Source organism: Heloderma suspectum, chromosome 5 (assembly GCF_057233095.1).
Source record: "Heloderma suspectum isolate Gila_16-S chromosome 5, 16-S_ref, whole genome shotgun sequence".
Lineage (NCBI taxonomy): Eukaryota > Metazoa > Chordata > Lepidosauria > Squamata > Helodermatidae > Heloderma > Heloderma suspectum.
In genome coordinates this window covers 93,790,964-93,816,521 of record NC_139462.1, presented here as the reverse complement: position 1 = coordinate 93,816,521, position 25,558 = coordinate 93,790,964, and the positions used below count along the sequence as shown (strand labels likewise).

General features: G+C 45.3%; 1 protein-coding gene across 1 annotated transcript in view; it reads right to left on the bottom strand.

Annotated features, from left to right (window-relative positions):
- Positions 1 to 11,993: 11,993 nt before the first annotated feature.
- The window catches only part of SGCZ (sarcoglycan zeta), a 541,716-nt gene continuing 528,151 nt past the window's right edge, over positions 11,994 to 25,558 (bottom strand). Inside the window, exons 8-9 of the mRNA XM_084856694.1 lie at positions 21,134 to 21,257; positions 11,994 to 12,194 (exon numbers count right to left, since the gene is read on the bottom strand). Of these exons, the coding sequence (XP_084712820.1) occupies positions 11,994 to 12,194; positions 21,134 to 21,257 (325 nt within the window). The remainder of the gene's footprint in view (positions 12,195 to 21,133; positions 21,258 to 25,558) is intronic.

The following is a 25,558-nucleotide window of genomic DNA, read 5'->3' as shown; positions in this document are numbered from 1 at the left end:
AAGCCCAATGGGAGGACAAAAGGGTGGTGGTTTGCTGTATCACTAAGGGTGGAATCCTATGAATGTTTTAGACAGAAAAAAAGTCCTACAGCTTGGAGCATTTCCCAGCCAGCATTGCTGGATGGAGAATGCTGGGAGATATAGGACTTTCTCTACCTAAACATGCATAAGATTGCACCCTAAGAGTTATAACTAATGGAAGGGAGCCTATTCTGTTGGTTCAAATCCAACTGAAGCATTTTTTTTAAAGTATATTGTGTGTTATATAAATCCCAGGCTTATATACATTAATTTATGAGTCCCCCTTTTCATAGTGCTTATCTAATATTGAATGCAATTATTGGGTTTGATGATCATTAAAACATTGCTTGGATAAGCTTTGTTTTGTTGCCTGGGTAGAGATGTTGTAGGGATGTGTGAACTCACTGGGCTCCAGGTCATGCACTGCTCACCAGATCCCTGCCGGTCACCTGCCCTTGTTGGCTGTGCCACACGCTGAGCCAGGCAGTTTTTGAGTACCCAGCAAGTGGTGTGCAGCCACCCACTTCCTTGCTGAGCTGCCATTTTGTGGGGAAATTGTGGCTCATCCTTGTTCGTAAACATCCATCTGCGCAAATGGCAGCCATAAAGGGGCCATTTGCACATGATTACAGGCCGTGATGGTATGTAAATGGCATGCGCCAAGCCGGGCAAGCAGAGGGATTTGCAGACTGGTGTCTGTGGGGCCGAGCCAGCGATTTCTCACCATGCTTCAAGTCCCAGCTGGACCCCCCTGAAATCCCTAAGATATAGACTACAGCTAAGCTATAAAAGTGACTTCTGGGGCTCAAAGAGCCTTTTATCAGCTTTGGATGATGCACCAGTTGTGACCTTACCTGGATAGAGATATCTTAGTCAATACTCTGGTAAATTCTCATTTAGTCCATTGCTATGCATTGTATATGATGAAGCTGCCTTTAAAAATGGTTTGGAAACTGCAGTTGGTCCAGATTACAATATGGCTGCGAAGTTATCACCTAAGACCAGATCTACACATCATGTCATATCCATACGATCCCATTATGATAATCAGGGATGCCGTGGGCTCCCAATTCCATCCGGGAATCTGGTGGAACCCCCACTGTCCACACCCCCAAGCCCTGCTTGCCAAGCCCCTGCCCCCACTCGCTCCCTGCCTGCACTTGACGAGTGGCTTGCACTCACTCTGGCAGCCTCATTGAGCTCTGTGGTCACCATTTTTTTAAAAATTAAAATTGCAATCACAAAAATACGCATATTTGCACATGTGCGGAAATGTGCATTTTTGCGAATGTGCATATTTGTGAATGCATGAAGATGTGCATTTCACGCACACACAAATATGCACATGCACGAAAATGCTCATTTTTGTGCATGTGCAAACATGCATATCTTTGTGATCACTATTTTTGTTTCCAAAAATGGGCCACTCTCAGAGTATAGGAGGGGCTTGAGTGCAGTTCAGGGACTGGAGAGTGGGGGCAAGGGCTGGGCGGGCGCCTGGAGAACCCGGACAGGGGTGCGTTTGCACATCCCTAACGCTATATCCCTCTTGCACATTTATACCTCATAGCACACACACAATGACGCCTGTTGCAGTATTTTGGATAATGCAAACTAAAAAGCGGGAAAGAATGCTAGAAAGCTGGTATATGGCGTGTGTAATGGACCCCCCAGTTATTAGTGCACTTCAATCCCGATAAAAAGTACTAGTGTAGGTCTAGCATTTTGTCCACCTAATCCCTGTGTTGTGTTTGCTGCACTGGCTCCCAGTCCATTTCTAGGCCCAATTTAAAGTTCTGGGTTTAATCTTTAAAGCCTCAACAGCTTGGGACCGTGTAACTTGAAAGCTTACTAGTTCTCATATGTACATACCAAAACCTGAAGATCATCGAGGCCCTGTTCCAAGTGCCCCTACCAAATGTGATGAGGCAGATCTGCTTGGGAGAGGGACTTTTTTTCACCTGGCACCATCATTATGGTCTTTTCAGTGCCAGGTGAAAACCTTTCTATTCACTCAGGCCTTTTAAATAGCATGTCCTTCCGCCTGGGTGTCTCAGTTTAAAATGTTGTGTTTCCATTCTGTTTTTAGCTTTAATAGCTTTTATTATTTTGTATTTAATGTTTTGGTTCTTTATGAACCACCCAGAGAAATTCTGTTATGGAGTGGTTATATAAGCAAATAAATATCAAATAAATATGGCATGATTAAATTCTTAGCGCAGGATCCAAAAAGCTACTTCAGGCAGATCATGTGTCATTTTAACAAATACATTTAAGAACTCCCTTCATGGTTAGTCATGTGGTGTGTGTGTTGGAAAGGTGAGGATGCTGTTTGAGAAAGACAAGCCTGAAGCCTTTTTGCGCATGGGGAATTATTATTGGTGTCATTCAGGCATAGACAACTTGTGGTTCTCCATATGTTTTGGCCTACAACTCCTATGGTCCCTCTCCATTGGCTATGCTGTCTAGGGCTGATGGGAGTTCTAGGCCAAAACATCTGGAGGGCCACAGGTTGCCCACCCCTGGTGTAGTTGTTTGGATTGATCGATAGTGTAAGGTACTAGGGCAGTCTTCCCTAACCTGGTGCTCTCCAAATGTTTGTGACTATAACTCCCAACATTTCTGACTATTAGCCGTGCTGGCAGGAGCTGATGGGAGTTGGTCCAAAATATCTGGAGAACGCCAGTTTGAGGGAGGCTGCACTAGGGTATTGAACTAGGGATCCAGAAAATAAAATCTACGCTACCTACTCTTTATGCCACCAGATCAGCATTCCATATGCTCCATAAGATAGAGATGTGGTGCCTACTGGCAGCTACTAATTTAGCAGTCGCCAGGTGACATAAAAGGCCAGTAGGGCTCCATTTGGCACTATAAAGTCTCATACTGTGGCCTAACCATCTTCAGCCTGTGGAAATAGTTTCCTGAAGTGAAAACCAAGCTTTCAGACTGTCTACCTGCTCACCTCTTCAGTTCTAGCTTTTCTGCCAGCCTGGCAGATAGTTAATAATTTCTCATGGATAGAATTTAAAAGCTCATTTCCTGCTGTGGCACCAGATGAAAGATCTAACCCCAAGTATAAGGAGAAAGGGGATAATTTCACAGAGAGGAAGGCCAGGATCTCTTCTCGATTATCCCAGAGTGCAGGACACGGAATAATGGGCTCAAGTGACAGGAAGCCAGATTCCAGCTGAACATCAGGAAAGTCCTGACTGTTAGAGCAATACAACAATGGAACCAATTACCTAGGGAGGTAGTGAGCTCTCCCACACTGGAGGCATTCAAGATGAGGCTGGACAGCCATCTGTCAGGGATGCTCTCACCTGGATTCCTGCATTGAGCAGGGGGTTGGACTCAATGGCCTTGCAGGCCCCTTCCAACCCCACTATTCTTTGATACTGTGATTCTATGATTTAAAGTATATAATCAAATTATTCAAAAAGTTCTGCCTTTCTGATAGGAATAGATTCCCGTTTCCAAAACCTTGCTGTTGTTTAGTTGAAAAGAAACAACAAAAATCCAAGATATTCATATACTGCTTGTGGATTAATAGATTATCTACAGTTTATAAGACAATCAATCCATTTAAATAGAAAAAGATTTGTTTCACATAAAGCAAGAGAGAGTACAAAAGCACAGCTTTTGTAATTTGGTAATATTGCAATTTTACAAACATATTGCATAGAGTATGTAAGAAAATAGTTCCATCTTTTTTATATATCTATATACAGAAGAACAACATTAACATGAAAGTAGCAAAACAAAAACAAAGAAGTTCGCAGACCCTGAAAAAACATAACTAGGACATTGGGCATTTGAACTTCCAAATATTTTGCAATTGCAATATAGCAAATGAGCTAGCGATTACAAACTCGGGTTGTCTACATTGGCTTGATTGGATTGACATCTAGATAAATGGTAAAATCCCCTAAAGAAAGAAATCACCAGTCATTACAACTGTTTTCCTTATTATTCGTCATTTTCTTTCATCCTCTTAACAATGGAGTCCTGTACATGTCTACTCAGAAGTAAGTCCCGTGAGTGCAATGGGACTTATTCCTAAGTAAATGGGCATAGGATTGTCACCTAAGTGCACAATCCTATGGCAGCTAGACAGCATCTAGATGGCCATAGGATTTTTTGGTTTCTGGGAACTGAGATCAAAGCCAGTGCTCTGAGCTCAGTTCCCAGAAATCCAATTCCCTGCCCCTTTCCCCAACACCTTGTAGGAGGTGCAGGTCATCCCTGGCTTTGCACTCAGAAGAGCAGCATGGAGTGGACAAAAAGGGAAGGGCGTTCCTGGGGGCTGGGAAGGGAGGGGACTGCAGAGGCGCCATTACGATGCTTCATATGCACCATCCAGCCTCCCCCTCCCCTGTAGCGCCCAGGTTAGACATCTGAAATGGGCCATCTAGCTGCAAATGCAAGGTGGCCGGAGCACAGAGAAGATCCCCTTTGCACTCCGTCCACCCAGCATTGGATAGTTGGCTGCCTCCGAGTTCAAAGACTGCCAGCTATCCCCATAGGATTGTGCCCTTAATGTTCTATCCAATCAAATCATTGGAGAAACAAAGAAATATATGTGTGAATCCTAGATTTTCACTCTGCAAAGTGAAAGGGCTTCTTCCATTCACAAATGGAGAGTTCTGTTCACATAGGGGGCCCTTCCTTTCATGAATGGAAGATCATTTCATTCATGGAGCAAAAGCTTAGAAAACAAACCATTACCTTAAAATTGAACTGGAGCAAAGATTCTACTGAAGCAACAAACTCAAATAAAAACTGGCATCTTTTTGATACAAGTTTCTTCTAATTCTTATGGTTTTTTGATCAGTGAAATATCTATTATGAACGAAGAACAGAATAATTCAACAACTCAAAGACACTTTCCCTTCAAAACTAATAAAAATGGCAAAAAGTGAAAGCACAAAATACTTCACAGATCAAAAGCATGTTACTGTCTCATGTAGCAATTACAATGCATCATTCTCTTCATTCCAATCAAGAGGAGCTGAAGGTGCAGAGTTGTGTTAGATATAACAGAAATGTCAGTCTTTGGTCTTTAATATTAAACCAATACACGAACTGCAGTTTTTAAAAAAACAACTCAACATACAAGTAACAGTGCTCAAAGAGGTCATTATATAGTTTTATTTTAAAAAGAACAAGGAAGAGACAGTATCCACTAACCTTGTAGCAGTGTGTGTGTGTTTGTGTGTATAAAATTATCCAATATCCATGATGTAGAAGTAGGAAAAATGCTGAAGGGACAAAAAAACAGGAAAAGTGGGGTACCATTTTCCATGGTGTGCAAACTGACAGGACAATATTTTACAAAGTGGCTTTATTGGATACATATAGTCTTAGCACCTGATTTTAAACGTACATTTCTTCCTCTTAAATGGACTTTACCAGTTCTAAAAAACAAAAGGTACTTTTTATCACGTTTGGTATGCTCCAGCAATGATCGTGTTGGAACAGTGGAGTCTTACTTGGTACTCAACTTGAAATGCACGTTTTGTCCTGTTAAATAGACTTGACCTGTTGTTGTTTTTAAGTTATTATTTTTTATCAAAATTTTAAATAATTTCTATTAATGAATAATGATACTACTACTTTTATTAAAAATTAAAATTATTATTTTCATCGTTGGCATGCACCAACAATAATCATGTGGTAACACTGGAGTTCTGCGTAGAGGGTGGCATGTTTATAGTCACTGCGTGTTGTTTTATGTCTGGCTGTTCATGAGGTACTCCATTCAGCACTGCTTGAGACCTGTCCTGACCTTGCGTAATGTAAGTGGCTGTTGAATCATAGGCTACAATACCTCTCAGCAGAGAATACATTTATCTTCCCCTTAGAGCAGGTACCCTAGCTCAGTAGTACAGGACATGTCTGGAAGGTAGACAGTCCCATGTTTAGTTCCTGGCAGCTACAACTCTCATGTAGCAGGGCTATGGAATAGGGATGGAAGAGAATTTCATTTCAGTGTGTTTAATATCAGAACACCCATGAATGCAAACATGGATACAGGTGCATTTTTTGGGCAAAGGGCGCATATTCCTGAGCTTACGATTGCGTTCTCAAAATGCGCTTGTCAGGAAGACGCGTGCTTTAAACATGCACATTTTGAAATAAGGACACATTTTCACACTTTAGTCAGTGCAGGGGGGGTACATATTTGGGTGCGTGTTTTTAAAAATTGTGCACCTAAATGCGTCATTTCCCTGTTCAGACATCAACAAAAGGTCCCATTTGGGAACAGACATGAGGCGGACTGACCTTCAAGGTGGAACTCAGAGAAGCTTGCAGAGCTCAGTCACACTGATTCTCCCATCTCTACTGTGGAAGATCTCTGCTTGTGGCCCTGGCCTGAAGACTCGCTGCCAGTTAGGATAGAGAGCTCTGAGTTAGAAGCACATAAGAAGCTGAGTATATATTACTAACCAGGCCATGTAACAGCGCTAAAAAACATATGACTGGAAGACCTCATTCCTTGTTGAAATTTGAGATGGGCTTCTACATTATCCTTATCTATTAACTGGGGAGTTCATACCTTATCTCCCTCCCCACAATGACATGTCTCTTCTACAGAGTCCAGCCAATCCATTCAACATGTTCTTGACCCTGGCCAATGATGGAATATAACTAGAGATAAGAAATATTAATGACATTCTATTCTTCGTTTTAGCGTGAGGTTACGGTTTGGAATATACTAATGGGACATGGGACTTTTGTGATTAGGATCATTGTCTGGGTTATCAGAAGCAACACTTGCATATCATATGGCAACAGCTGCTTAACAAAGATGCGTTTCCAGGTCAAGGTCTGGGAGTAATGTGTGGCCACTGAAGGGAAATTTGTAGCTGTGCTTCACTTTATTAAAAGATTTAGGAAACTCCAGTCTATTCCAAAAACATTAAAACTTAATTATTACCTGCTCTTTTTAAGCAAGATTCTGAGATCTTGTAAGGGCATCCATCTAATGCCATGTGAAAGGGTAGCTTGAGTGCTGTGTATGCCATTATTCAGCACTAACATAAGTGGAACACGGAAACAGGAAATGAAGAATTCATTATAACCTCTTGCTCTTTCCAAACAAAATTTGCTGAGATGCCATTTAGAGAGATCTAGAGAAGCCCTACCTATTTTAAAGACCACATATACAGGTACTCCTGAATAATAATATATCTTGTTATTGTAATGTATAAAAAGTAACCACAACACATTTTCTTAAGGGAGCAATCCTATGGCCCCTAGACATTGTGTGAGGGGCCAGAAGATAGCGAGGATTCCCACCTCTGTGGTTGGGAAGCACTCTGACCTCAGAAGGGAGAGTTGGAGATCCAACCCCTTTCCCCACCTTGTGGAAAAGTGAGCTCACAGAGAGGGTTCTGGCAGGCGGGAAGGGGAGGAGACAAGAAAGCCTAGGATAGGAGCTAACCTGATCCTCTTCCAGCCTCCTTCCCTCCCCCTCGGAAGCACCATCACTAGACAGGCAAAAAAGCCCTTCTAGTGAAAAATGCAATGACTGGAGGACAAGGAAGCACAGATCACTTTTGCTGCTCCTCCCTCCCTGCCAGCTTCAGCCTGGCAGGTCACTGGATATACAGAAGCCTCCAAATTCACAACCCATTGGATAACACACTAAACTGCTTTCCCCTCCTTTGTTTTTAAAGCAATTTCATCTTGGATTTGTTAATGTACCTTGCTGACAATCTTATCCCCCCAACCCCCTCCCCCAAATTGGCACTCCTGAAGATTGCTTCTAACTCCTATAGTGTCTGCACTTCATAACTATTCTTCTAAATTCTTCATTTGTAAAAAAACAGATTCAGTCTTACAGCCAAATCAGATCAAAATTCAATCCAGGTAGAAGAAAGTGTCTGTTCAACCATGCTGCATCAAAAGCAGAAATACTCTGTGACTTGGTGAACAGTCAGCCAGTCTGAATTATCAAGAAACATTTTCATGGCACTATTCACTATTCCTGTTTCTTCCTGTAATTTCTATTGTGTTGGGTTCACACATTACAAGGATAAGGGTGGGATAAAAACACCCATTTCCAGCTGCTTGTATGTTAGTGTATAAAGATAACAGTGTATGCATAAAGCTCCCCAAACGCACACTGGAATGTCATCTTTTGAAGGTTTTTTCTTTCTTTTCCTTTTTAGCATTGTACTACCCAGGTTTGCGGAATGGCCTTTTAAATATATGTATACACCACATTGCAGTGCGGGGATTTCATCAAAACACTACTGGGACATATAATGGGAATGTCTTATTCTAGGGTTGTGCCAAATTTTCTCCCCATTCCAATCAGCCCCCTCTCAACTCTCACTTGCAATTTGAACTCATCTGGTTTTGCTCAACCCATATTTTCACTGGCTGATTAAAGGATGTAGAATGTTAAAAGAGTAATGAGTTTATGGTTCATTGGGGCTTCCTGTGTGAGGAGTATGTTGGTGGGCTAGCTACACAGCCCAGCCCAGAAACTTTTAGGTAGGCCCCAGAACTGATCTTTTGGCCCTGTGGCCATCCCAAATAGTTTCGTAAGTAATTTAGCTCAAGTAGCAAACTCCCATTGCTCTGAGAGTAGAACAGATCAAAGAGGTGCCTTTATAGAGATAGAAAAGTCACCTTTACAGAATACAAAAGGTGGTGGTGGGGGCAGTTTTTGTATCTACATTAATTATTTTGAATTGACCATCTATCGTCTGTCTATCTATCTATCTATCTATCTATCTATCTATCATCTATCTATCATCTATCTATCTATCTATCTATCTATCTATCTATCATCTCTATCTGAATTTATCCATTTAGGAAGCATTCACAGCTTGGCTATACACACTTCAAGCCCCCTCCCTATCTATTTTTATATGTTAATAAAAATTATGACTATACATTATATAATGAACACAGGGATACATTTTTACTTCCAGGGAATCAAACAATTCCTATAAATCCCCACTAAAATCCAATATTTATCCATACTCTTCTGGTCTCACTTTCCCCTCTTTTTCTGCTAATCAAATGATCATGCCATCTTACAGTACTTTCATCATCTCCTATGACTTCATAGGAAGGGGTTTTCCCTTTGTTTTGGAAAACTGGTTTACACAACAAATTGCATTACTTTACTGAAACCTTTGCATGGGCCTCTGTAGATACTTCGACAAAATAATATTTAACAACAGACTGCCCATTTCAGATTTAATAGGAAAACATGGTTTCTTGCTATGTGAATCAAACTGCAGCAAGCCCCAGGTTTCTCTGTTCCTTCCTCCTCTTTCCTCCCCTTTTGCACCATCAGGAAATCAGAAGCTTTTGTTTCTGATTTTAAACAAACCCAAATTCCCTGTGACATTCAAACTGTGGTTTGTTTAAATCATGGTTAGTGAGAATAAATCAGGATCAAATGATGGCTTCAAATCCTGGTTTGTTTGGAAGCTACAGTTAAAACAAACCATAGTTTTCTGAGTTTGGATGTCACAGGGAACTGTGACTAGTTAAAAACCAAAAGCATATCCTTCTGATCTCCTTCTCTGGTGCACAAAAGAGGAGGAGAGGGAGCACCTGAGTCCAAGGCTTGTCGCAAATATAAATATAGTGAGAAACCATGTGGTCATCTTACATCTGACCTGGTCCACTATCCAGTCTTAGGCTGGATATACATGTTAGCCTCAAGCAGCTTAGTTGCTATCAGTATTTATTTAATGTCTTTCTATTACCCCCCCCCACACACACACACACTCTCAAGGTGGTTTACAATCAATAAAATTAAATAATTTGGACAATAAAACAACCATATCAATAACAGAAGACACCTTCTTTGTGGCTGCTCCCATTCTACTATCAGTAATGGACATATCTTCGACGTGTGAGATTAGGCAGTTATATATGTTACTGGGGGAGGTGGCAGCAAGCACACTAAAGTAGCATGTAAACGAACCTGTTGTAATAGAAAATATTTTGATTTTGTGAATCTTTCCTGAATTCTGCACATTTTAAGATCCTTTAACTGAGAACAATTATCTTAGCATCTCACCAGAAGAGGTTTTTACAATCCAACTTCCATAAAACAATTTTAAATGAAGTTTTTAATGTCCAGTGAGTACATTCTATAAGCACACCTGAGGGGATCTACACAACATCAATTTGTTTATTCCTTTTCCCCCCTTTCATTTTATATCTACTCGTGGATATGTCATGAAATTCGCTTGGATCTTCAGATACATTACCTTAAGGATGCTCAGGGAAGGAACATTTCTCATTCCCTCCTTTAACCTGCACCCTCCCCAAAACCCATTCTAGAGGGTTGTGGGGGCTCTCCTGGACAATGTGGAATGTGCCAAATGGGCTGCTTGCAGAGGGGAGAATCACCTAAAATTGGGTTGGTCCAGCCAACTTTGGACCATTCTCCCCTCCCCCAGCAACTGAGCTGTGTCCTATGTATCCCACATTGTTCAGGAGCCTCCGCAGAAAGCTTTTTTGGGGGTGCAGATGGCTGCAGGGAGGGTCCCTTCTTCAGTGACCTTCCTTAAGTTAACATATCTTATGATCCAAAGCATTCTGTTCTGAAATGCCATGATAACAGATGATAATAGCTGATGATATAAAAAAATGGTAACTCTAAGAATAACATTCCGACAGGCTGTCAGTGCATTTATTAATTCCAATACCTAATGTTCAAATGGCTTTGCTTAGATGCAACTACTACCATTCCAGTCCAGTCATTTCTTATGTGCTGCTCCCCAGTTCATTTCAATGGATGACGTGTGTGCATGGATTTGATGTCTCCACTGTAATGAATGAGAAATGAGGAAGCCCACACATGTAAGAGCTCCATGTGCACCCGGGGCACTCTGGATTAGGACATGGCTCTGTTTCCCATTAGAAATCACTATATCTTGAGAAAAGTATCTAATTGACCATTCATTTATCCATCATGAGAAGTTCTTCAGTGGCCTATTGTTCCCACCTTTCCCCCCGCCCTTAGACACTAGTTTTTTAAAAAATAAAATGTATTTATTATACTTGTATCCTGCTCTAATATGAAGTTCCCTTGGTCTCCCTTCCATATTACTAATCAGTTCCACATCTACTTAGCTTTGGCAGTTGTGCAGCATCACATACTCCCAGACCATTCAATGATCCCCAGATCTCTCTCGTTTAAAGAAATTGCTTCAGATGCTGTAGCTAGGTCATCATTCAAGAGCTGCACAAAAATACCAGTGGGCGTTATTTTAAGTCTGAATAGGTGATATTGCTAAGTGCTTCCAATTTTTTTTACCCAGCCTACAAAAACCTAGATGTAGGAGACGAACAGAAACAATGCACTGTTTCAAAAGGATCCATGCTCAGGGAGGGATTCTGTCTCTTGCTGTTTAAAATGCGAATTGAATTTTAATCATCTAGTAAAGCAAGCATTACATAATGCTTCAAAATTTTAAAATTCAGGGATAAAAGTTTGTATTCAAAAGTGACGGGCATATGAAAATTGTGCTTTCAGACAAGTAGAGTTATTTATCCTACTAATTCTTCTCACCTTTAAATTCTGGGCAAATTTGTATAGCATTCTATCTATATCTATGTATCTATATATTTGTGTGTGTGTGTGTGTATACACACACATATGCAGTTTCTCATTTACAGTTCCTGCAAAAATCTAAAACAATGTGCTTCACTTCGTATATAGCAAAGGCACCTGTGTGTATTCTCCCTTTTGGACAAAAGGTGATACTAAGATCCAGGTTTCCTGACAAAGACAACCCTTCCTTCTTCCGTCTCCAGTGTCCATAAGCCAGACAAGAAGGCCACATTGTGTTCCTTGCTTACACTCGAAGAGGTTGCTCTGTGGGCTGTTTGGAGCATCGTGATGGAACAAGGGAAACCGAGCAGAACTGTGAAGCAGAGGGACTGTAACGAAAAGGCTATTCTGGTGTGAGGAGGGAATGGGGGTCTTTTCAGCTCCACAAGCAGATGTTGCTACTGGACTGACACGTGGAGCCTGCTCCTGCCGGGGAAAGGTAAAGTTTACCATTGGGACAAACACAGAGCTCATAGATAGTCTGTCGAGCAGCCGATGAGCTTGGCGAGGAGGAGGAAGAAGAAAATGAACCCAAAGGTAGATTCCCTATTCGGATTGAGTCTGCATTTAAAAATATCTAGGAGAAAAAGAAAAGAAAAGAACGTAAGGTCTTTTCTCAGTTTACATTATTGGACTTTATTTTGATGAGCACAGATACACTTCTCTAATATAGGCATCGAGTAGAACCCCTATTCCTGTATCTGACTGGTTTAGAACGGATAAATGACTATAAATTAGCAGGTGCCAAATTACACTTCCCATTGTGTCCAACCACGTTTGCATAATGTCCAACAGCTTGGACACATGCATAGCAGCATTCAGAACTTTCCTGTGCCCAGTACACCTCTTGACACAAACGGGACCCTCTTATTAGGGATGTACGAAATACTTACCTCTAGGTTCCAGGGGGCATCCATGGGGGGGGGGAGGTGATCCGTCCCTCCCCCCTGGAATCCTCCTCGGCCAGTTCCACTCCGCGGCAAGTCCACAGAGCCATCGGCCGGGCCCATCTGTAGCTAGACTTCCGTCCACTGCAGAGCTGCAGTTGCAAATGGCATCCAGCATAGGGGATGCCATTTGCGTCCTTGCTTTAGCTGTGTTAGGCTATGTAGACATTTATGTAGCCTATCACAAAAACAGTAGCAATTAGGGATGTACGAAAGCCACTTTCATGGATTATGTTGATGGTGGGGGGAGGAGGCGCTCCGTCCCTCCCCCTGGAATCTTGGATGGGGGGGAGGTGCTCCGTTCCTCCCCCCCCCAGAATCCTGGCCGGCTGGCTGTGTTCTGCAGGGATTCTGCAGAGCCGCCAGCTGGCTCTGCCAGCAGCTGGACATCCGGCCGCTGGCTAGCAGGGACGCAAATGGCGGCGGCCGTAGCCGCCACCGTTTGCGTCCCTGCAGTCAGCCGTGATAGGCTATGTAAATGTTTATGTAGCCTAGCATGGCTGACTTAAAAAAAACAAACAACGCGCGTATGCAAATGGCGGCGGCCACGGCCGCCGCCATTTGCGTTCCTTATTTTGGCACGTCTTAGTCTACGTCAAGATTTACGTAGACTAAGATGGAGAAAATAAGGGGAATGCAAATAGCGTAGTGGGGGGTGGCAGACCGTTCCGCCACCGATTTCGGGGGGCCGAATGCGCTGGCATTCAGCCTCCCCGAGATCTGTGGCGGAATTCTCTGACATCCCTAGTAGCAATGCAAATGGCTTGGAGGATGCCATTTGCGTCCCTGCTCTTTGCCGTGATAGGCTACGTAAATATTTACATAGCCTATCGTGGCAAAGAGCAGGGACGCAAATGGCATCGGCTATGCTGGACACCATTCACGGCCGCAGACCAGAGCAGCGGATGGCAGCAGACGGACCGGCCAAGCCGGCGGCAGGTAGGGTCCATCCAGGGGGGATTTTGGGTGTTGGCGAGGGGGGAGTAGTCTGTTCTGCCATGGACTCTGGGGGAGGGGATTCTAAAGAATCCACCCTCACTGATGTCCATGGCAGATTTCTCCACCATCCCTACCTCTTAGGTGCTTCCAATCTCTTGTAAATAATGCAAAATGTGGGAGTGTTGAGCAGACTCCCTTTAATTTCAGGAGGGGTGTTGGCAGACCTCAAGGATCCAATGCACTCCAAATGACACCACAATCAGGACCATGCCGAAACCTGTCAGGATTGATTCTGAGCATATGGAGATAGTTAGCAGTTCAGACTCAGAAGGGGAACAGCCAGAACTGGGGGAGGCATCTTCCCGAGTGAGTTCAGATATCGATAGGCATGCTTCTCAGGATGCTAACATCCAGATGGCTGGGCCTGAAGCCCCCCTTTCCCTCCTCTGTGAGAACCCAAGAGGAGGAGGAGGAGGAGAGTGCGGGGTGTGACCTGAGGGATGCAAGACTGCAGCGCAGAGTGAAGAGGGAAAAGTTAGAGGTGGAGCTCAGACGGTAGACCCGGTTGGCTATGCATGAGGGTTGACGTAGGGGAGCATCATTGGAAGGGAGGGGCATCCCTCCCTAAGTTATTCTAGCCAGCAAGTTCTTGTTTCAAACTGCTGGCAATGTTGTAGCTCTCATTTGGATCCCCTGTTGCCATCGTAAATGAAGCAGCTGTATTCCTTTGTAGCCTGAGAGTCTTCAAGGATTTGCATGTGTAATTAACCTGTTGATAGTAAATTGAAGGTGTGAGACTGAAGCCTCTCTTCTTTAGGGATGGCGGAGAATTCTGCCACGGATTCCAGTGAGGCCGAAGTCTAAAGAATCCGGCCCCCCAGAATCCATGGCGGAACGGCCTCCTGCCCCCCCCGTCCCCCTGTGGAATTCCCCTGGGATGGCACTTACCTGGGGCAGAAGTGGCGGATGCGGCGGATGCAGCAGATGTGGTGGCGGCGGCGGCTGGTCTCCTGGCCGGTCACGGCAGGGCTGCTGCCGCCACCATTGCCGTCCTTGCAGCCGTGATAGGCTACGTAAGAATTTATGTAACCTATCATGGCTAACCTCAAAAACAAAACAAAACAAAATGCAGCGTATGCAAATGGCTGTGGCTACGGCGGCTGGCATTTGTGTTCCTTATTTTTCGCCGATTTATCTTACGTAAATATTTATGTAAGATAAAATGGCAGAAAAAAGGGGAACACAAATAGCATAGTGGATGCTATTTGCGTTCCTTTAGTTTTCGCCGTTCTAGCCTACGTAAATATTTACGTAAGATAAATTGGTGAAAAATAGGGAACGCAAATGGCGGCTGCCGTAGCTGCCGCCATTTGCGTACGCTGCGTTTGTTTTGATTTTAGGTTAGCCATGATAGGCTACGTAAATTCTTACATAGCCTATCACAGCTGTCTGGCTGGATGCAAATGGCGGCCGATATGGTGGCTGCCATTTGCGTCCATACCAGGCTATCCGCGGCCGGAAATCTGGCCGCGGACAGCCCTGGCTGGCTGCTCCGCGGCCTGGCCGTGGAGCGGAGCCAGCCATCAAGGATTCTGGGCAGGAGGAGTGGATCGCCTCCCCCCCGTCGAGGATTCCGGGGGGAGGGATGGAGTGCCCCCCCACTGCAAAAGATTCCGCGAAAATGTGAGTTTCGTACACCCCTACTCTTCTTGTATGTGCGCATGAGGAAGGAGGGGAACGTGACCCAACCTAGAGGCTTCTCCCACCACAGAGCCCTCCAAGAGAGGATGGGTGGTGGGGAGCATTCCATTTCCACGTTAGTCCTGGAGTAGGAACCTCCAAAGCATCTCCTCTCCAAAATACCTATGATTATGTCATCATGAGGGTGCTGGACCTTTCAGACCTTTTTCAAGTTTACAGCCTTCAGACAGATTCTGAAGGGGGAGAAATGACCCCTCCTAAGACTGATGGGTGGATCTTGACCTGCTCTGGTCCAGTCTCATCAACTACCTAAAACAAATCTATAACCAGTTTTAAAGCTGTTACGTTTTGAGTAAATTGATAGCTAAGCTATCTTTCCTTCCTCTATCAACCCCTAATCTCTTCCTTCTCCTCTGTACTCTGTGGCCAAAACCCTGCTCCCTTTGCACTAAGGGCCAAACCAGACATTACTCTACATCTGTGTCTGGTAGTGATGTCTCTTTTCCCCCTTCATGTTTCCTCTAGAGTAGGCAAAGGGTGGCCCATTTGGATTGGGCCCCTAGTATGGGGGGAGGGGAGGGGGCTTTTAAGATCCAGATTGGGCTCCTTGCTCCTACTCTAGAATAAAAATGAACCAAAATCATAGCTTCTAGACATTACTTAGATTTAAAGTAATGTCTGTTTTTGGTCCTAGCAGACAATCATACAGAGATACAAGTTAGGGACATGCAGCTATTTGTTTAATCTAATCAGTCTGCATTTTGTGGATTGTCAGCCATCTTTTGTTCCATTGTCCACATATTGATGGACTTGGATTTCCTTTTCCCCTTTGGAAAAGGATACCAAAAAGTCCACTGCAATTTACGTCACTTCCTCTGGCATATAACTTTTGCGTATTTGTCTTAGCTCAGTGTACAAGCCGTGAGCAGGCCACACACACAGAGTGCTACACAGTGTAGGCTGAAAAGAGATCAGAGATGTATAAGATGTTGTTGTTGTTTTTAAATGGTGTATACATTAGCATATTTTCCAGTAACTTCCCTATTTTCATAGGACTAAATTTGCACACAATTTCGGAACGTAAAAAACCAGTCCAAACGTCCATGGAACCCATGTGACTCGGAAGATGCCAGTCTGCTGCGGAATCTGTGGGTCAAATTCATAGAAATCTGAAGTCATTTGAATTTGTTCTGGATTTTTCCAGCATCCCTACAACAGGTGTACCACTGCTCTGCCAGGTTTACTGCAACATAGTTGAGCCACTCACGTCAAAGTGAGGCCCGTCTTCAGTGCACTATCGCGCATCCAGCGGCCTTCTCTTCTACCAGGCTCATGGCATAAGGCTACTGCAAGGGTAAAACTACATATTGACTTCAAGGTGTGTTTCATTTCCATACTTGGGATTCCCAATAGGGATTCTGTTGCTGAGAAATCCGGCCCTTTGGGGGCTTGCTGGATTTATGTGGTGTGCCCAACACAGCTTGTATCTGTGAGCTGGGACTGGGGGTTTCTTCCCCAAATCTGGGAACTTCTTTGTTGTTGTTTTTAAAAAGTTTTGCGTAAAAAGCAATTTTCACACATTGCAAGCGCAATTTGCCCACATTACACAATTTTCAGCTGGAATGTGTGAAAATTGTTTTTTTACGCAACAACAACAACAAAAATGGAAATCCGTGAACTGGCCTGACTCGATGAAGATTGAGTCAGGCCAGCTCATGGGAAAGTGAGCTGAAGTCTGGGGGGCTGAGCTGATTAAAGCTCATCAAGCTTCACCCCCCAGATGGATTCCTCTGACATCCCTAATTGCCCACACTTTTGTCTTTATGAAAGGCAGTCATGGGTGTGTATGTCTGCAGCAGGACTGGCAATGGGTGTGTGCATTAAAAGACTTTCCCTCATGCCATTTTCCTCCTGAAAATTGCACACCCAAAAGTTGCGGTTGCCTCTAAAGCTGCTACCTTCTGCAAATAGTATCAATATTTCAGCATGTATTTGTTGTTGTTGTTCAGTCATTCAGTCATGTCCGACTCTTCGTGACCCCATGGACCATAGCACGCCAGGCCTTCCTGTCCTCCGCTCTCTCCTGGAGTGTGCTCAAGTTCATATTCATTGCATTGGTGATGCTATCTAGCCATCTCATCATCTGCTGTCCCCTTCTCCTTTTGGAAGCCTTTTGGAGGCGCCTCGCCTCGCCCGGCCGCGAACTAAACAGTTAAAAAAACAAAAACGCCCCTGTGATAGGCTACGTGATGATTAACGTAGCCTATCACGGCTAGATTTGCAAAGTCTAATCTATTCCCGTTCCTTATTTGGTTGCTGTAGTCTACGTAAATGTTTACGTAGACTACAGCGACCAAATAAGGAACGCGAATGGCGGCTACCTATGGGGGCCGCCATTTGCGTATGCGCTTTTTTTTTTTAAAGTCACCCGTGATAGGCTACGTGGCGATTTACGTAGCCTATCACGGCTGACTTTGCAGATCTAGCCGTGATAGGCTACGTTAATCATCACGTAGCCTATCACGGGGGTGTTTTTGTTTTTTTAACTGTTTAGTTCGCGGCCGGGCGAGGCGAGGCGCCTCCTCCCCGGCCTGAATTTCGGCTGGGCGAGGCAGGAAGCCTCCCGCCCCGGCCTGAACTTCGCGAGGGGAGCAACGAAGCACCTCTTCCCCACCGCGGGAAATCTTCGAGGACAGGTAAGTGACTTTCGTCCACCCCTAGTCCCCACCTGCTACAGCAGTGGCACCTAGGGACAAGCTGGTCTTTTTCTGTAAGGCCAGGAAAACTTACAGAAAATGACCAGCCTTTCCCACGCCACTGCCTCTGTAGCAAGGATGGGGGAAGGAGGAGAGGTGCTGCCTTCTTCCCTTCTCCTTGCTGAGGGAGCGGGTGCCTGAGCTCTTGCCCGACTCAGCATGCCATGAATCGGGCTAAAGCTGAGGTCCGTGAACTGGCATCCGGGGGGCTGAACCGGCAGCTTCTTGCTGAGCTTTGAGCCTCAACCGGATGCTCGCAAAATCCCTAGAGATGTGTCCACCAGAGTTTCAGGCATATCACCAAACCTGACTTAGTGGGATGGAGTGGACTTACGATAAGGCTTACATCTCCCCGATCAGGTCAGGTACCCTATCAAATAGTCAACCAGCGTTGAGTGTCTGTACCTGATGCTGAGGACTTTAGAGGGCTGGGACCTTGTTAGTGCCCCATCCACCCCATTGCCTAACAGTCTCCCTCCTCAGGCTAACGGTGACAGTCTTGGAGATGGTGTTGAAGAACCCAAGGCTTTTGGACTCTGGGGACTGTAAGATACATGCTGTGCTGCCTTGTGTGGAGTGATTCATGATTTCATGACCTCCATGACAACCATGGGTCTGTTTCAGTGTATATCTATCTACCCAATGCATGTGGCAGGATACACTCTAGATCTGTTCTTCTGTACTGGTTTAGGAGGAAATGATCTGTGGGTAGTGAAGCCAGTGATGACTCTGTTGCTGTGAACAGATCTGCCCATGACAGATCATTGCCTGATTCAATTTGATTTTGTGATCACTTGTAACTTCTGTAGGGGTGGAGGACCAATTGTGATAGTCCACCCTCGGCGACTGATGGATCCAGATGGTTTTCTAAAGTCTCTGAGGTTGTTTCTTGCACTTCTAGCTGATGGTCCGATTGAGGCTGTAGGTTCTGCCTGGGAAAGGAGATAATTTGAGCTATCGATACAATCCTTCCCAAATGTTCTCATCCCTATCAAAGAGCTGAATCATCTCCCTGGTATTCAGGAGAGCTGTAGGCAGGTAGGTCAACAACAAAGGTAGGTCAGGTAGGTCAACAACAAAGTTTTAAGTGACAGAAGTCTCTTGATGAGCACAGCCAAAATGGGTAACAAACCATTATAGGACTTATTCTGTGGTGTGATGGTGGGGAAAAATGTCTTACTTTTTTGCCACCATTGCATCTGCAGAATGCTGGCCAGTGGAGCTTCTTTGAGTAGTAACTCAAGTTTTGAGTTACTCAAGTAACTCAGAAGTTTTAAGCTTCTGTAAACCACCCAGAGAGCTTTGGCTATGGGGCAGTATAGAAATGATGATGATGACGATGATGATGATAGTATTTCACTTATAGGCTCTGTAAGCCAAATGGTAGAGCCCTATGACCAGTTTGCATTGCATTTCACACCAAATCACACACTTCTGTACTAACTTGGATGCCATAATTTTGACACAGTCAGGGAGATGGATGCAGCCTGGCACCATCTGGACATGTTGTTTCGGATAACTTACAGCTTGCACAACCTGATGATGTGAACAGGACTGGGTTCACTATGTGTTAAATGTGTGGTGAATGCTACCTTGAGGGAAGGTGCAATTCCATTCCAATCTGGCTTCCATCCTGGGTATGAGCATGAGGTGGAAACAGACATGGTCTCTCCAATGGATGACTTATGCCAGGGATAGTATGGGAGGATTAGAACCCTATTGGTTCTCCTAAACCTCTGAACAGCCTTCAGTATAATCAATAATGATGTCCCGCTGGGTTGTCTGGCTGGAATGGAACTGGAAGGCAAGGTATTATATTGGCTTTGGTCATTTTTGATGGGACAAACTCAGTCAGTGGTGCTGGGAGTCTCTCTCCTCCCTGCCCCTTTTATGGCATTTGGCTTTTGGGATACTGCTAGGGGAAGTCATCCTGAGTTTTGTGCATAAGTGTAATCAATATGCAGATCACACTCAGCTCTACCTCTCATTTCTAAGGAGGCTGTGGAATGTCAAGAGTTCAACAGGATTTGGAGGTAGTTTTTAGACAGATGAGGATGAACAAGCCTTCTGGAAGTGGAACTCTCTGACTTTGGAGGTCAGGTGGGTGCCAACGTTGTGTTGCTTTTGGCACCTCCCGATTGTTATTTTGAGAGGCCTTCCTTGAGTGACCAGCCGCAGTTTATTAAGTTCAAAATTTGTTCCTTTTAAAATATTTTAATATGGTGTTTTATTCTTTTATCTTGTTGTTCATTGCTCCAAAATCTTTGATGTGGAGTGGTATATAAATATTTTGAATAAAAAGTGAATAAAAATAAAGCTGAAACTTAATCCAGACAAAATGGAAATAATGTGGGTGAGGAAGCTGACTGATCTGGATGGAGGTGTTCAACTCATTCTGGATGGGATTGTATTCCCTCTGAAAGACCAAGTTTGCAGCTTGGGGTCTTCCTCAATTCAGCACTACCTCTGGAAGAACAGATGCTGGTGGTCACTACAGAGTGCAGCCTATCAGTTCAGGTTGGCACGACAGCTGCACCCCTCTCTAGAAGCAACAGCCTCATGCTTTGGGCTGCGTTTAAGTATGGTTTGGAAGCTTCTGCTTATGCAGAATGCTGCTGCCCAGATGCTTGTGGGACCAATCATTTGGACTAGTTTACCCTGTATCAACTGCACTGGTTGCCTATTTGCTTCTGACCCCATTTAAGGTGTAGGATTTGACCTTTACACTAAGCCTTAAATGGTCTGGGACCAGATTACTTGAAGGACCACCTACACCCATATGAACCTGCCCAGGCATTAAGATAGCTACAGAGACCCTGACTGCAGTTAGATTAGTGGGCACAAGAGTCAGGTGGCCACATATTTGTGGTGCTTCCTTCCCTGAGAGGTACATTTGGCTGCTTTTCTGTTTTCTTTTAGGTGGACCTTAAATATTTTTTTTAAAATTTCAATCCACTTTCTGTTAAAGATGGTTGGTTGGCTGGTTGGTTACTTACTTGCAAATAAATATGCACAGGACTGTGTTGTAAGTATCTAAAGAAAACAAACATTTGAAAGTGATTTTTAACACAGACAGAATCCTTTACTTCATTGAAGTAATCATCAGCAGTATTGAGTTGTGTTTTCCAGCTAGATGTTGTCTGTTTGTGTCATGGCGTTCTGATCAAGCTTACCTCCCCTTCTGTGGATTGCAAGTGTAGCTCTTTTCTACAGGTGGCTTTTAAGTCCCCTGCAGCTGCACTCACTTGAATTCCCTTTGGAGCTTCCATTATCAAAGATCTAGTTGGTGATTCAAGCCTGAAAGTATAGAACAAACAAACAAAGAAAAACAACAATAATAGGGGGAAATATATTTAAAAGATGATGTCCTATACACATGGCCCAACAGCACAGGTAAAATATTTCTCTCAAGACAACGGAAAAATAAAACTTCCACTGACTTCTCTGTGTTTTGGAAAATTCACTTTCAAGATAAAAAAAAGCCCTGACTTCTTACAATATTGATACTTCATTCAAAATTCTTTTAGATCTCAGTTCAGTCCTTTGCGGAGTACACTGCCTTTGCTTCTGGAATGAAGCCTATTTTATTTATATTTATTTTGCAGTTCATGATGTTTAAGTGACTAGCTGAGTTATCAGATATAAAACAAATAATTACATTTAAAAGGGACTGTTGTCTCAAGTAGGAGCCTGGTTTTATGATCACCTCATGGTGTGGGGGAACTGCTACTTGTGCTGATGATAAACCCTCAACATATGGAGGTGACCATGTGTAGGGTGATGGCACATGAGATGTCTATGCTCATTGATATTTTTTATCACATCTAGGGATGTACTAATCCCTTACCTTGCTCCACTCAGAGGCATCTGTGGTGGGCGGGAGGCGATCTGTCCCTCTCCCCAGAATCCTGCCTGGCCGCAGCCAGACTTCCGGCTGCTGCTGGGCTGCGGCCACAAATGGCGGCTGCTACGCTGGCTGCCATTTGCATCCCTGCCAAGCAGTGATAGGCTACGTAAGTATCTATGTAACCTATCACAGCAAAAGGCAGGGACGCAAATGGCATAGTGGCCGCCATTTACGTCCCTGTCTTTTGCCGTGATAGGCTAAGTAGATACTTACATAGCTTATCACAGCAAGGAGCAGGGGTGCAAATGGTGTAGTAGCCCCCATTTGCATCCCTACCAAGCCGTGATAGGCTACGTAAGTATCTACGTAGCCTATCACAGCAAAAGGCAGGGACAAAAATGGCAGCCGCTATGCCATTTACTTCCTTGCCTTTTGCCGTAATAGGCTATGTAGATACTTACATAGCCTATCACGACTTGGGAGGGACGCAAATGGCGGCTGGTGTAGCAGCTGCCATTTGCGGCCACAGACTGGCAGCATCTGGAAGATGACCTGGAGCCACCACCAGAGCTGCCACCAGAGCCGCCGCTGGAGCCACAGCCAGAGCTGCTGGTGCCGGAGCCACCGCCAGGTAGGCTCCGTCCCGAGGGGATTCCACAGGGTGGTGGTGGGGATTGCCCCATTCCGCCACGGACTTCAGGGGTCTGGATACTAAAGTATCCGGCCTCACTGGAACCCATGGCGGAATTCTCCAACATCCCTAATCACATCCCTCCGAACAGCTAGGTCTGGCAGATTGAACAAGTGTGCTTAAACTCAATGTGTTGAGTCTGTAGGGATGGACGAAAGTCCCTTACCTGTTTTTGAAGCTTGCTTTGTGGTGGGGGGGAGGCGCTTCAGTTCTCCCCCCGAAGTTCAGGCGAGGGGGGGAGGCGCCCCACCTCGCCCGGCCGAAATTCAGGCCGGGGGGGAGGCGCCCCATCACTCGCCGGCGAAATTTAGGCCAGGTAGAAGCGCCCCGTCTACCCGGCCGCGAAAAAGAAAGTAAAACACACACACACACACACACCCATGATAGGCTATGTAACGATTTACGTAGCCTATCATGGCTAGATTTCGAAAGTCAGCCGTGATAGGTAGGGGTGCACGAAAGTCCCTTACCTGTCCTCGAAGATTTTCGCGGTGGGGGGGAGGCGCTTCGCTGCTCCCCCCGTGAAGGTCAGGCCAGGGGGGAGGCTTCCCGCCTCGCCTGGCCGAAATTCAGGCCGGGGGGAGGCGCCTCGCCTCGCCCAGCCGCGAACTAAAAAGTTAAAAAAAAAACGCCCCCGTGATAGGCTACGTGACGATTAACGTAGCCTATCACGGCTAGATCTGCAAAGTCAGCCATGATAGGCTACGTAAATCCTCACGTAGCCTATCACGGGTGACTTTAAAAAAAAAAAAAGCGCGTACGCAAATGGCGGCCCCCATAGGGAGCCGCCATTCGCGTTCCTTATTTGGTCGCTGTAGTCTACGTAAATCTTTACGTACACTACGGCAGAAATAAGGGCAACGCAAATAGCGTTGCCTTTATTTTCGCCATAGTCTACGTAAAGATTTACATAGACTACAGCGACCAAATAAGGAACGGGAATGGCGGCTCCCTATGGGGGCCACCATTTGCGTACGCGCTTTTTTTTTTTTAAAGTCACCCGTGATAGGCTACGTGACGATTTACGTAGCCTATCACGGCTGACTTTGCAAATCTAGCCGTGATAGGCTACGTTAATCGTCACGTAGCCTATCACGGGGGCATTTTTTTTTCTTTTATTGGAATGGCGGCGGCGGCAGCCGGTCAAAAGACCGGCTGCAGCTCCTGCCCCGGACGAAGACCCGCCGAACTGCCGGCCAGACCCGCCGCCGGGAGGGACATTCGCCAAAGGTAAGTCCCATCCTGGAGGCGGTGCAGGGGGCGGGGGGGGGGGCGGAGAATTTCTCCCCGAAACTTGTTCGGGGGGCCGAACACGTTGGCACTCGGCCCCCGAAGTTTTGGGGAGAAATTCTCCGCCAACCCTAGTGATAGGCTATGTAAATCGTCATGTAGCCCATCACGGGTGACTTTGAAAAAAAAAAAAAAAGGCATGTACGCAAATGGTGGCTCCCATGGGCGCTGCCATTTGCGTTCCTTATTTTGACACGTCTAGTCTACGTAAAGATTTACGTAGACTACGGCGAAAATAAGGGCAATGCAAATAGCATTCCCTTATTTTTGCCGTAGTCTACATAAATCTTTATGTAGACTAGATGTGTCAAAATAAGAAACGCAAATGGCAGCGCCCATGGGAGCCACCATTTGCGTACGTGCTTTTTTTTTTTTTCAAAGTCACCCGTGATGGGCTACGTGACGATTTACGTAGCCTATCATGGCTGACGTTGGGAATCTAGCCATGATAGGCTACGTAAATCATTACGTAGCCTATCATGGGTGTTTTTTTTTTCCTTTCCTTTTTTTTTGCAATGGCGGTGGCGGCAGCCGGTCGGGAGACTGGCTGCCGCCCCCGCCGAACCGCCGTCAAACCGCCGCCGGGACCCGCCGCCGAGAGGGACATTCAGCCCCAGTAAGTCCCATCCCGGGGGGAGCGGGGGGCCGGTGGAGAATTTCCCTACGAATTTCGGGGGGCCTAATGCATTGGCATTCGGCCTCCCGAAGATTCGTGGAGAAATTCTCCGCCATCCCTACGAGTCTGTCATATGGTTGTCTGTCCTTGTGGTAGTGATGGTTCACTGTCAGCATGACTGGTGACCATCATGCCAGGAGGGCCATAAATATGTCATTCTAAGAAAGGCATCATATGAAGATAATTAATGTACTGTCTCTCTCTCTAGGGATGTACGAAAGTTAGGGATGGCGGAGAATTTCTCCCCGAATCTTCGGGGGGCTGAGTGCCAACGCATTCGCCCCCCTGAAATTGATGGTGAAATTCTCCGCCCCCCACCCCCCCCGGGACGGGACTTACCTTTGGAGAATGTCCCTCCCGGCGGCAGGTCCCGGCGGCGGTTTGGCAGCGGTTCGTCACGGGCGGGGGCGGCGGGCGGTCTCCCGACCGGCTGCCGCCGCCGCCATTGGAAAAAAAAAAAGTAAAAAAACCCACACACCCGTGCATAGGCTGCGTAACGATTTACATAGCCTATCAGGGCTAGATTTCCAAAGTCAGGAAATCGTCACGTAGCCTAATACGGGTGACTTTGGGGGAAAAAAAAAGCGCGTACGCAAATGGCGGCAGCCCATGGGCGCCGCCATTTTCGTTCCTTAATTTGGCACATCTAGTCTATGTAAAGATTTACTTGGACTACGGCAAAAATAAGGGAATGCTATTTGCATTGCCCTTATTTTCGCCGTAGTCTACATAAATCTTTACGTAGACTAGACGTGCCAAAATAAGGAAGGCAAATAGCGGCGCCCATGGGCCGCCGCCATTTGTGTACGCGCTTTTTTTTCTTTCAAAGTCACTCGTGATAGGCTACGTGACGATTTACATAGCTTATCATGGCTGACTTTGGAAATCTAGCCGTGATAGGCTACGTAAATCATCACGTAGCCTATCATGGGGCCTTTTTTTTTTTTTACTTTTTGTTTCGCAGCCGGGGAGACGGGGCGCTTCTCCCTGGCCTGAATTTCAGCCGGGCGAGGCGGGAAGCCTCCCCCCCTTCGCCTGAACTTCGGGGGGAAAAGAGAAGCTCCTCCCCTCCACCGCGAAGCCAAGCTGCGAAA